Consider the following 13,292-nt stretch of genomic DNA (forward strand, 5'->3'; position numbering starts at 1 on the left):
TGGTTTTCTGTGTCGTTAGATTAAACCCCCCCCCCCCCCCCCCCATCCAAATGGGAAGGGAGGTAGGACGTAAGGCCATAAATTATAGATGGTATCACCATGAAGACTAACCTAACCACATAGAACATGGGTCTCAAGCCTTTGTCCGCTTGACTGCATAGATGTTGTGCTTTCACAAGTTCTAATCATCTAAATGATTTTAGCATCAGGATTGCACAATAAAACGACAACTCAGCATTTATATTTTGTAATGAAGTCTTTATTTTCATAAACACATGCAATGTATATGCCTTTTCTAATAAGATTTTCCATCAAACAAAGAGCCTTAAATAGGAACAAAACAAATATACATTGACACAACAGTATAGTTCCCCCTTAATAGTATAACAAACCTCCTATATAACCTATGGAATGCCAGACTACACAAAACTAACCAATTCCACAGAAAAAAAATAAAAGGATAAAATGACTCACAACTTCAGATGAACATAATTATCCAAAAAAACATGCTTTTTGAATCAACTGACATTGAAGTATTTAGATAAACTGGGTATCAGTGCATCAGCATGTGATTTAGAGAAGTCCTCCTCAGGACTTTCAGTAAAACCTCACCACTTTCAATCCAGTTACCTTCAGCAGCAGAAAGAAAAACACTATTTAAATACACTGACACACACCACCCAGAAAGCTTTACAACTTGGGCATAATGCAGATGTAATGTGGGGTATAGTGTTTTTACTTTTACACAGCTATAAAAGGTTAACAGTTAAGTCTGCAGTAAAATGTTTCACACCACAACGAGACCACTTGCTCGTGGTAGGAGATGAACAGGGGAAATCACTTGATACAAATCAGCCCGCTAATATCAAACAGCGAGTCAGCATCAGCTGTGCATCCAGGTGGATAAGTGTCTTTGTGATAAGCAATGGGAGAGAGTAGGCGCTCATGAATACTTTTGGCGGGCTTTGACCCAACCCCTCAGCGTTAGCAGTGCTTTGGCGTGAAAACATAAGGCTGCTATCACGCCAAGACCGTGCCTGTCCCTAACTGATGGCCAGTGAACAGTGTGGGGCTAGTGATAGGGAAATGGCAGTGTCTGTGAGTAACAGAGGACCAATGAACAGTGTGGGGCTAGTGATAGGGAAATGGCAGTGTCTGTGAGTAACAGAGGACCAATGAACAGTGTGGGGCTAGTGATAGGGAAATGGCAGTGTCTGTGAGTAACAGAGGACCAATGAACAGTGTGGGGCTAGTGATAGGGAAATGGCAGTGTCTGTGAGTAACAGAGGACCAATGAACAGTGTGGGGCTAGTGATAGGGAAATGGCAGTGTCTGTGAGTAACAGAGGACCAATGAACAGTGTGGGGCTAGTGATAGGGAAATGGCAGTGTCTGTGAGTAACAGTGGGCCGGAGAACAGGGAGATGCATGTCTCTCCAGTCCAGTTGGAGAGATGCATATTTTTTCTACTGAAGCCATCCAAGCAGTGCAATGGAATGCACTGTACATGCTTTAGGTGCACCATTTGTCTTTCTGTTTAAGCATATGATTTGGAAAATGAATTAACATGGGTGTCATGCTTGGCCAATCACCACGCTTTAATTAGGCTACTTCATAGACAGTAACTTAGATGTAAGAACAGTACAGTAACATCATGCAAGTAATGCAGGCAGTTTAAACTGGCACATCCAGATTACAATTACAGGACACTGTTGAAGCCTTGTGCAATCGGGTTGGAAAGTGTAAGAACAATGAGTAGGAAGGGAGCACAGAGGGGTGAGCGGGGACATGCCAGAGCAGATCACATGACGCGTGTCAGTGTCACTAGTGTTATACGACTTCCTCCCAGACAAACATCCTAGAGCACAACATTGCTCTAACATTGTTTGGAGCAGAATCTCATACTTTTCACCTTCTCTTTCCCATAAGCAGTAGTGGTTAATTAAGAAAGTCTCAAAATTATTGCACAATTATTCTGAGGACATGGCAAAATTGCATCTTCAGTGTCACAGAGTAAAGCATGGAGGTCAGGGAAATAAGGAAGCAAAAGGCCAAAGCAGCAGAATAACTCCGTTTTGTGATTGTCTGGATGATGTCATCTGATTTCATTAATTACAGTTACATCTAGATTTTGATCAAGGATATGACAGCAAAAATGTGGATTTTTTTTTTCAGGTTTTGGGGTGCTGTTTTCTGTCCGGTTTTGGATTCTGAGAAGTTTAGTCCAATGAATACATTTGAAGCAGAGCACCTAGCCAGGGGGCATCCAAAACAAAAGCACCTTCTGCTCTGTTTGAGTCTAAAACTATTATATTTTCATTCATTAAACTCTGAACACAATGACCTAAAATAATGACCAGGGGTGAAGGCCACAGTACACAAGAGAGATGGGGCCTTTTCAGGGAATACAGAAACTAGAGCAGGGGATATGTGGGATAACGCTGGATGGACCGAGGGGAGGGGACCAATGGTTCTCAGCTGGCTGCTTTATGGTTTTCACTGTAGTGGCTGTGTTAGGGGGTGTGAGATTTGGGTGTAGTTTGAGGTGTACTCTCTATACTTCAGGCACAGTGCCAGGGTTTGTTGTGGGGCTGTGAGGAGAAGTGAGGCGGGATTTAGCAGCCACAGCCCCCATGGTTCTCTGGAGGCGAGTCCTGTAGACTGGTGCTCCTGTGATTGGACAACAGGTTGGCATCTCCGCCCATGCTCTCGTTCATCTTCTCACAGATGACGTCTACCAGCCGCTCAAACACCTGCTTCACGTTGATGTTGTCCTTGGCGCTGGCCTCGAAGAACTGGAACCCTGTCAGACAGAGACAGGGAAATTGAGTAGAGTAATTACTTACTGTGGAGAGATTTCAAGAAAAGCAGATGAGATATTTAGACTTAAGTGTTCGGTGTCCCCTGTTATATCTGTGTGTAAGTGTGTTCTCATGAGGTCAGTATGCTGTGGTAGTGTGACCTCTTGGTGTATAGTCTTTGCGAAGACTGCATGCTGTCGTGGATACTACTCACCAAGATCTTCGGCCAGTCTCTGGCCTTCCTCTGTGGGGACTAGCCTGTCATCCTCCAGTTCACACTTGTTTCCCACCAGGATCACCTGTGCGTTGTCCCAAGAGTATGTCTTAATCTGAGTTGCCCTGTATGACCGAGGTGAGAGTAGACGAATGCACAGTCTGAGAAGGCAGCAAGGTCAATATGGAAATGATGGAACCTTCCACCTTTCACTCACCAGTCCTGAACTGCGTTGAAGGAGTCCTGGTTGGTGATGTCATACATGAGCAGGAAGCCCATGGCTCCTCTGTAGTAGGCTGTGGTGATGGTACGGTAGCGCTCCTGTCCCGCTGTGTCCTGTGGGGAACATGATGGATGGTCATTCTTTACAGGTTGGGTTTGGGAACATGTTACATTGTGTGGTATTTTGTGAGACCAGAAGGGGGCAATATTGACTAAGGCCTACAGACTTGAGATGCTAGAGGTGAATGTGTGTGTATACGCTTGTAAATATTCAGTAGGTCTAGAAAAGACTACAATAAAAATAAAAAATTGCTATTTGACATTAATAAACATACTTCTGTGATAGGACAATTTAAAGAACAAGGCACTATCAGCCTAAACCTTCCCACCCAAAGCCACTGTCAACTTCAGACTATTAGAAATTAAAGTGTCAGATACATGATTAAACAAAGACTAATGTCTACATTTGTCATGTCCATCTGGTCAAACAACAAACCCTGGCCCACTAACAAGAACACGGAGAGCGTCAGATGTCGATAACAGCTCTCTGGTGCTGAAAGATACCTGTTTATCGGAAACATCTTTTTTTTTTACAATTTATTTTACCTTTATTTAAGTCAGTTAAAGAACAAATTCTTATTGTCAATGAGGGCCTAGGAACAGTGGGTTAACTGCCTGTTCAGGGGCAGAATGACAGATTTGTACCTTGTCAGCTCAGGGATTTGAACTTGCAACCTTTCAGTTACTAGTCTAACATTCTAACCACTAGGCTACGCTGCCACCCCTTTCAATTAAGTAGAGGTTGAGTGTGATGTCAGAGTTGCATCCCTAGAAAAGGTTAACGTGAAAAAAAGTCAAGCAGGTGTGGGGATTAAATTGGCACGGCAACGATCCTTGGCCGTCGCTTGGTAACCTGGCCTGGGTCCCTCATTTGCATTGGAGGACTTCACATCACTGAATAGCGGGGTGGGTGTTTTATGAATGTTTCATTAGGGCTAATAGTGTGCAGGGTAGTCAGCCGAACAAACTGCCACCGATTTAGAGATTGCAAGAAATAGAGCTGTTCTTAACTTAGAGCAGGTGCCGGGCTAGAGAGACAAGTGCTCTGTAAGTGTGTGAGGAGGTGTATCCGCAGCGGTGTACTTCTGTTAAATGACCTTACCCAGAAGGAGGGTCTGCGTCATCTCAGGGTCATTTGTTTCATTTATGAATGAAAGATACCAGATGCATATCTTATCTGATATGTGCAGACATTATCAAATATTTGGCATAGTAATGGATCTTACGGTTGCACTAACAAAATACACTGTCTCCACAACTATCTATACACCAAGTAAAGAAAATACTGTCCAAAAGCATATGCATGATGACAATAAAGTGTAAAATGGTTGGGGGTCAGAGCCATTGATGTCACTAGGACCCTTCTCAGCATGCGTCACCTGGTCCTGCCGCCCACACCAAGCAGGGACACAATCTAAGCCCTGGGCTTTGTGGTTCCGACACCAGGTGTGTCATTGTGCAGTTAACATATTGCCATGTGGTGTATCCTCCTAGAATAAACAGTATGGTTCAGGTTGAGGAAGTAGATAATAGATAGACCATAATGGTTCTATAGAAGGCTTCAAATTAAACTAATTTTTAAAACCATGATAAAAAATAATTTCTAGCCTTTCATGCCACAGACGCGGAGGAAAGCTTGCAGCAGTGTGGACAGCGCACCACCTGTACACCCTTCATAGATTGGTGAGGCTCAGAGGGTTTGAGTGAAAACAGGACGCTGCAGATTAAACGCCATCCAAATAGGGTTGTTCATTAACTGTACACTTGCTCTCGAAGCCAGGGCTCATTTATTGAACATGGTTGCTACTTCCACACCTCCAATGTATGAGGCAAACTGAGGAAGGTTTCATTCTTCTGTGATTTGAAAATCACTGGATGCTCATCGGATGGCATTCAGTGATCCCAGCCACCACTGACGACATTAAGCCAAATCACGTGTCCTAGGTGGAAACAGGGTCAGTGCGTCAGTCAGCTTGGTTTTGATGTGTACATTGGTGTGGACACGGTTGCTGCTGATTCATCTTGATTGAATACAATACCATATAGGATGTTTGTCTTGTTTAAACAGCATTCACTGTACGTGGAAATAGTTTGCTTTGAAACACTTTCAGACCTCAGGGGACTAGGCTAAAGATAAATAAATTGTAAAAATCTGGTAGCTCTGTAATTCAAGTATTTTCACAGAACCTGATATTTTTTCCCACTAATTGGTCTTTTGACCAATCAGTTCAGCTTTGAAAAAGATCTGATGTGAAAAGATCTGTGGTTGGTCAAAAGACCAATAAGTGGAAAATGGATCAGAATTGGTCTGCCTGTCAAACACAGCCTTAGTCTCTAGAGCATGTGGTACAAGCAGCAGCAACACACTGCAGTAGCTTGAGATGGGAAACCAAGTTTTCTGCAAAACATACAAGAGAGACAGAGGGTAAAATCATTGGTGGAAAAAAATACTCAATTGTCATACTTGAGTAAAAGCAAAGATACCTTAATAGACCTCTAGTGACTACCCATCCCGCATGCGGGAGCGTAATCATCGATTGACACTAATTAGCATAACGAAACGGACATAAATATGCCTAGAAAATATTCCTATTCATGAAAATCACAAATGAAATACATTGAGACACAGCTTAGCCTTTTGTTAATCACCATGTCATCTCAGATTTTCAAAATATGTTTTACAGCCAAAGCTAGACAAGCATTTGTGTAAGTTTATCGATAGCCTAGCATAGCATTTTGTCCAGCTAGCAGCAGGTAACTTGGTCACGGAAATCAGAAAAGCAATCAAATTAAATAATTTACCTTTGATGAGCTTCGGATGTTTTCACTCACGAGACTCCCAGTTAGATAGCAAATGTTCCTTTTTTCCCAAAATATTATTTTTGTAGGCGAAATAGCTCCGTTTGTTCTTCACGTTTGGCTGAGAAATCGCCCGGAAATTGCAGTCACGAAAACACCCAAAATATTACAAATTAGCTCCATAATATCGACATAAACATGGCAAACGTTGTTTATAATCAATCCTCAAGGTGTTTTTCAAATATCTATTCAATAATATATCCGCCGGGACAATTTGTTTTTCAGTAGGACCGATTGGAATAATGGCTACCTCTGTATTTTACGCGAGAGTCACTCTGGGAGCCATCAGGTGACCACTTGCGCAATGTAGCCGCTTACGGGTATTCTTCAACATAAATGAGTAAAACTACGTCACAATGCTGTAGACACCTTGGGGAATACGGAGAAAGAGTAATCTGGTTGATAGCCCATTCACTGCACAATAGGGACTCATTGGAACGCAGCGCTTTCAAAACATGAGGCACTTCCGGATTGGATTTTTCTCAGGCTTTCGCCTACAACATCAGTTCTGTTATACTCACAGGCAATATTTTTACAGTTTTGGAAACTTTAGAGTATTTTCTATCCTAACCTGTCAATTATATGCATATTCTAGCATCTTGTCCTGACAAAATATCCTGTTTACTACGGGAACGTTATTTTTCCAAAAATGAAAATACTGCCCTCTAGTCACAAAAGGATTTATTAATAGAAGATGACTGAAGTGAAAGTCACCCAGTAAAATACTACTTAAGTCTTAAAGCTTCTGGTTTTAAATGTACTTAATTACAGTGGTGGAAAAAATAATAAATTGTCATGCTTAAGTAAAGGTAAAAAATGACATGCTATAAATCTAATTCCTTATATTAAGCAAACCCGATGGCATGATTTACGGAAAGCCAGGGGTACACTCCAACACTCAGACATCTTTTAAAAATGCAGTATTTGTGTTTAGTGGGTCCACCAGAGGCGTTATATTGATAGGTGTGTGAATTGGACCATATTGTTGTCCTGACTGAGCATTCGAAATGTAATGTATACTTTTGGGTGTCAAGGAAAGTGTATGGTAGTAAAAAGTACATATTTTCTTTAGGAATAAAATGGAGTAAAATGTGTCAAATATTAATTGTAAAGTACCCCCAAACAACGACTTAAGTAGTACTTCAAAGTATTTTTACACCACTGTGTAAAATGCAAGGGCCTTGCAGATGAAAGTTGGTGATTGACCCACTATAGAATTATCAGCCATCTTGTCAGAAAAACTCAATTCAATAGCAAAGGATTTGGCCTATGGATTTATATTCTGGTTTAATACAGAAGACAACTTTCCTCTTGATGGGATGTGTATGAGAGTCCACTATGATGGCAAAAATGTGGCATAAAGGTGGCAATCATGTTTTAGAGAGCATAGCTGGCATGTGGGACAAAATGCATAAGGCTAACTCACCCATATCTGTAGCTTTATCCTTTTCTCATTGCGGAAGACGGTCTTGACCTTGAAGTCTATGCCCACGGTGGAGACAAAGGCTGGGGTGAAGGAGTCATCAGCATAGCGGAACAGGAAGCTGGTCTTCCCCACACTGCTGTTGCCAATGATCAGCAGCTTGAACATGTAGTCAAAGTTCTGGTCAGCCGCATCCTTCTGGGCAGGCTGCTGCTGAAGGCGAGAGTCATTCACTGACGCCATCTAGAAGGGAAGGCAGAGGTGTGAGAGGTGATACTACAGCTCAGGGTGAATTAAACACAATCATCAGGTTAGAGGCTCGTAAGTAAGCCTTTCACTGTAACCTGTTGTAGTCGGCGCATGTGACATAACATTTGATGAGTCTTTCAATTTCATACCAACAGTTGGTAGGTAAAATCAACAGGCCAGGCCCAGTCCCCTAAATTGTTATGATCCAGTAATGAAGGGTTGCGGGGAATTTAAAACCTGCTCGTCATAGCTATTATGACTCTTGCAGGCTACAAGCATCTGCCACTGGGTATCAAATTGCCCACCATAAAGACCTTTTAGTGTCTGTCACTCGTTCCTAAAAGTGGGTGTAATGACTGCAAGGAATGGGCGTGAAAGGAGAGTCCATGGTCTCCCCCCTCGCCCTCAGCTGATCAATCAGGGCTGTACACCACAGCTTCCCTCTGATGAGGACTGTCTCCTTGGAGACCGGTCCAGAACATAACCGCCAGGCTAATTAATGGGCCAGGCCAGCTAGCTCAGCATGTCCATCTTAAGATGTAGTGATATTTAACAACAAAGGGGAATGTAGAGGACGGTCCACAGACACTATTGTGGGGCAAAGAAAATCTGTTGTTGAAGCTGTATCACTACGATTCCATGTTTGTGCCCACAGAGATTATAGGGGTGTGAGAGTGAGTCACTGCCCCTTACTTTTAACATGGGGGATGACCTGTGCGGTACATGTGTTAAATATGGCAAATGCATGATGTACAGGCCAAAACGATTTTGTAAAGATTCTGTGCAAAAGGCAGGTCTACTATAATCCCCTATCACATGGCACCAATCAAACTTTCATCTGACCATTGCTTTGTGGGTCTGAAGTCATTGGATCATAGGTCCCACACTGTACAAAGAATATGCGGGAAACCCATTGGATCAAATGTTGTATTCCCCTCAGAACGTAAGCCTGCTAAATCCTGGTCACATCATGCACATTTACACTGTGGCTCAAGAAGTCTTTAAGGCAAAATAATATTTGGGGAAACTGTTTTTCTACCCTAAATCTGTGACAACTGTTGTGCTGCTGAGGCAATGAGTAGCCTACAATATCACTCAATTCAATATCCAATAATAATATGATATAATCCAGCCCAATGCTGCAGTCATACTGTCCAAATTATTCTAAGATATTAGAGACCAAAGTTACTGGATGATGAAGTGTTGAGAAACACATGGCCAAAACTCTTTATGGACAAGTAGCATTAGATCACTTTGACCAGGGGGTGATGAATTTAATACTGGCATGCCACCATCTGCCACAATAATCGGGTACATCTCTGACGGGACAGATTTTACATCACTGTCATCACAGAACAGGCCTCCACTTAGTAGAGTTGAAATGGGAGTAATTTTTTAATGCATTGGAGAAGCATTAGTTCTGTAAAACAAATAGAGGCCATTATGGTGAATAGGCCTAGTGTGGTCTCTCAGCTGGCACTGTTTGCTGAGTAAGGTGCCTGGCTGTTATTGGAAATTAACTCTTGGTTGGCAGCTGTCTGTTCCCTATTAAAGAATGGTCGTAAACACAGGTGAAGGAGGTAGGTTAGTAAATTGTAGTGGTTTCAGTATACCTGGACAAACTCAAATGAGTAGCACAATAAGTAGGCCGATACTTTTGTGTCAACTCACTCACTCACTCTACCCATCATATTGAAAGTTGTCAAGTGTCCATTCTCCATCTCTATAAGCCCTTGATCATGACTCTCAGTTTCATGACATTACACATAAGTTATTGGACAAAGGCATCTTCTGTATGGGGGAGTTTTGTTAAGAGCCCCGATGCTCAATCTGAACATTAACAAGCGTCTGTTTTGGAAGCATAAGGACCTTATCTTTCATACCAGTGAAAAACCATTTAAAAAGGTTGAATTGATACACCTTGATAGGGTTAGTGTCAGTGGAGGACGACTCCTAATAATGGCTGGAAAGGAGTGAATGGCATCAAACACATGGAACCTATGTGTTTGATGTATTTTAACCATTCCACTCCAGCCATTAGCACGAGCCTGTCCTCCCCAATTAAGGTGCCACCAACCTCCTGTGGTTAGTGTTCCCACAAGGCCATATCTCCATGTTACAGAGCTTGTTTACTGAAGATAAGAGGCGACCGACCACCTGTGCTAATTAGCCATGGTGAGTGTTCTGAACACCTGTATGTAAGCGTAACTCGGGAGGTATAGTTTTGTCAGATGGAGGCACCCATAGCTGCATAGATCTGTGCATTTTTTTATTTGAAGGATTCTTTCTCGCTAATGCAAATGCCACATAGCAAGCGATGATTTGACGTTTCAAAACGTTGAAACAGCGTCAGGATTTTAGTTCACATGAGGTAGTCATGGATGAAGCTAATGGCTGAAAACTGTAGGGAGAAGGCACATGCCGCCTAGAGTGTGACCGCTATATGATATATGATATAGAACTGCCAAAGTAGACCCTATACAGAGAATGCGTGTGAAGAAAATCCGTCGGTACATCAAATCGCACCAGGTGCTCGAGCCTCGAGGATTAATTGGCGATGACTCGAAAACCTGTTGTCACATTATAGAAACATGTAAAACTAAGTCCAGTGTACATTAAATTGAGTTAAGTAAACGAGAATACAATGCCCAGCAAGTTATTTATATTTGTACATGAAGGAAGCTGGACAAAGGCGCAGAAAACATTTACCAAACTTTTTCCAACCACTTACCTAATCTATGGAAAAGGAAATTCTTTGACTTTAACCTTCAATGTTATTTCCTTTCAATTGAAGAGTGAAAGTTCCCTAGGGTCTTCAACAACCTGAATTCTCTTTCCGCCCACGGCTTTCTGCCTCACCGTTTTCCTCTGAGCGTTTGCGGAATAGAACAGGCAGCTCCCGGATCTCGTTTGTGTACAAAGGAGCACCCACCCTTCGAGAGCGCAGCAGTCAGTGTAGTGGCCACCTCACACGACAGTATTCACACAGCTATAATCTCTCACACACTTCCAGAGAGCAAATTTCCTGTACTTTATGATCCCTCACTCAGCTCTAGCCTGTTTCGAAATAAGAGCTTTCACAAATCAAGGCAGCATATACAGTATGTTTGACTTATGTTAATGTGTATTAAATTGTTGAATAAAATAGGGAATACTCTCAGCTGGGTCAGTCTTCTGATCTGAATTTTGGAGATGCTTTGCAGTCTGCCAACCTCATAATTTATTAAGTATAACTCAACATTTGATAATGAAGAGTTGCAGATCATTAGAAATACACTAATGAGATCACTGGGTTTAGATTCTAAAATGTTGTGTAAGTTAATATTTTCGTACAGATATGGTAAGCCAACTTTGTAAAAGCATCCACCAGTTAATAAATCTGAATTATTTCCGTGAGTGAATAAGTGTACATCCTTGACACTTCCTGGTCTTTTAGACCAGGGTTTCCCAAACTCGGTCCTAGGGCCCCCTTTAGGTGCATGTTTTGGTTTTTGCTCAAGCACTACACAGCTGATTCAAATAATCAAAGCCACCACGGCTTTGTTGGTTAGTGCTAGGGCAAAAAATAAAACGTGCACCGAGTTTTGGAAATCCTGTTTGACACTAGCACATAGTCACTACTTAGGAATTCCAGAAATCAACAGTGTGTGAAATGTTTTTTCTACTACTACACATGAAGGGTACTTTGTTTTCTAGTTCACACGGCTTACTTCTAGCAGCACCATATCCACCATACCAACACCACCAGTTTGTGGCTCATTGACCTGCTGTGGTATCTGGGTAATGTAACATGGGGAGTGAATGAGTTTGGTTGTTTGTGGTGTACCTGTATATCTGTAGATAATTTGGTCTTTTCCTTTTTTTTGAAAAGTAAACAAAGAAATTACAGAATTGGTGGCCTGGTTTACCTCTAATTACATAGGGAGAGATTTCTCTTGAATTTGTGCTGCTGGAGTTCAAAGAATGCTATTTCCTGGTGCCACTAAAGCCTGTCTGACAAGGCTCATCTCAAGAGGAAGTCTTTCCTTCTGATCCAAGAGGAGTGGCCCAGACTGCTGAGAGACATGAAGTATAGGCATGATAAGGAATCTAAACAAGATATCCTATGACACTGTCACTCTTTCCATACTAAACGGTTTCATCATGATGATTTATGCTGCAGTAGTTTGTGTCGGGGGGCTAGGGTCAGTTTGTTATATCTGAAGTACTTATCCTGTCTTATCCAGTGTTCTATGTGAATTTAAGTATGCTCTCTCTAATTCTCTCTTTCTTTCTCTCTCTCGGAGGACCAGAGCCCTAGGACCATGCCTCAGTACTACCTAGCATGATGACTCCTTGCTGTCCCCATTCCACCTGGCTGTGCTGCTGCTCCAGTTTCAACTGTTCAGCCTGCGGCTATGGATCCCTGACCTGTTCACCAGACGTGCTACCTGTCCCAGACCTGCTGTTTTCAACTCTCTAGAGACAGCAGGAGTGGTAGAGATACTCCTAATGATCGGCTATGAAAAGCCAACTGACATTTACTCCTGAGGTGCTGACTTGCTGCACCCTCGACAATTACTGTGATTATTATTATTTGACCATGCTGGTCATTTATGAACATTTGATCATCTCCACCCGGCACAGCCAGAAAAGGACTTGGCCACCCCTCATAGCCTGGTTCCTCTCTAGGTTTCTTCCTAGGTTTTGGCCTTTCTAGAGAGTTTTTCCTAGCCACCGTGCTTCTACACCTGCATTGCTTGCTGTTTGGGGTTTTAGGCTGGGTTTCTGCACAGCACTTTGAGATATCAGCTGATAGGGCTATATAAATACATGTTATTTTTGATTTGATCTGCCACTGTAAACTAACTATTCTGAGTCAAAATCTCAACATTGTAGTTTGACATTAACGCTAATAAAGATACATACATGCATGCAGCTAAAACAACGAGACTAGAAGCCTTTTCACTCACTCTGAAACACCATTAGTTTTGGGTTCTGTCCAGTTATCCATTAGTGATATTCTAACTTTATTAAGACTTCATCCCTCTCCTCCCAGGCTTGCCAGCAAAGCACTGGTCGGTCCATTTATTCAAAGCTGTTTTAAAAAAATGTGATGTCCATCACAATAATGAAGTTAGAACCAGTCTGTTCCAAGAGGTGGGCACTAACTGTGTGGTCTGGTCTCAATATGTTGCATGTTATTGACCCAGTATTGCACCTGATTTTCCAAAGAAAATGCTCAAACTGTAGGAGAGTGCATTTCCTGATTCCATCAAGGGTAACAACTCAAACTGAACTTATTTTTTTCTTGTTTCAACATCAAAAATGACTTAACAATATTATTGTTGCTATTGAATTCATTATTTGTAGGAATTTCCATAATTGTGATTTATTCACAGTACATAATTCTGTGCAACAACCCTGAGCTAAATGTTATATTGTTAAAAAATTTCTGCCTAATGATTGTAAAAAAAAATGTTCTG

General features: G+C 41.9%; 1 protein-coding gene across 2 annotated transcripts; it reads right to left on the bottom strand.

Annotated features, from left to right (window-relative positions):
- Positions 1-237: 237 nt before the first annotated feature.
- On the bottom strand, positions 238-10,896 carry rab3a (RAB3A, member RAS oncogene family). 2 transcript variants are annotated; one of them, XM_021622426.3, is made up of 5 exons: positions 10,559-10,896; positions 7,582-7,821; positions 3,232-3,350; positions 3,015-3,139; positions 238-2,802 (listed from the first exon to the last, which is right to left on the bottom strand). In XM_021622426.3, exons 2-5 carry the CDS (start codon positions 7,819-7,821, stop codon positions 2,615-2,617), a joined length of 672 nt encoding a protein of 223 aa, XP_021478101.1. In that variant the 5' UTR covers positions 10,559-10,896; the 3' UTR covers positions 238-2,614.
- Between the last annotated feature and the right edge of the window lie 2,396 nt (positions 10,897-13,292).

The sequence above is a fragment of the Oncorhynchus mykiss genome, chromosome 12 (assembly GCF_057628025.1).
Source record: "Oncorhynchus mykiss isolate SJ-2025 chromosome 12, ASM5762802v1, whole genome shotgun sequence".
NCBI classification, from domain to species: domain Eukaryota; kingdom Metazoa; phylum Chordata; class Actinopteri; order Salmoniformes; family Salmonidae; genus Oncorhynchus; species Oncorhynchus mykiss.

Bases quoted from the DNA above. Each gene is read 5' to 3' on its own strand.
- rab3a (XM_021622426.3), bottom strand. From the start codon at position 7,821: ATGGCGTCAGTGAATGACTCTCGCCTTCAGCAGCAGCCTGCCCAGAAG. The intron at 3,140-3,231 runs GTGAGTGAAAGG...TCGGTCATACAG, and splicing joins TTCAACGCAGTTCAGGACTG to GGCAACTCAGATTAAGACAT. The intron at 2,803-3,014 runs GTGAGTAGTATC...TCTGTCTGACAG, and splicing joins GAGACTGGCCGAAGATCTTG to GGTTCCAGTTCTTCGAGGCC.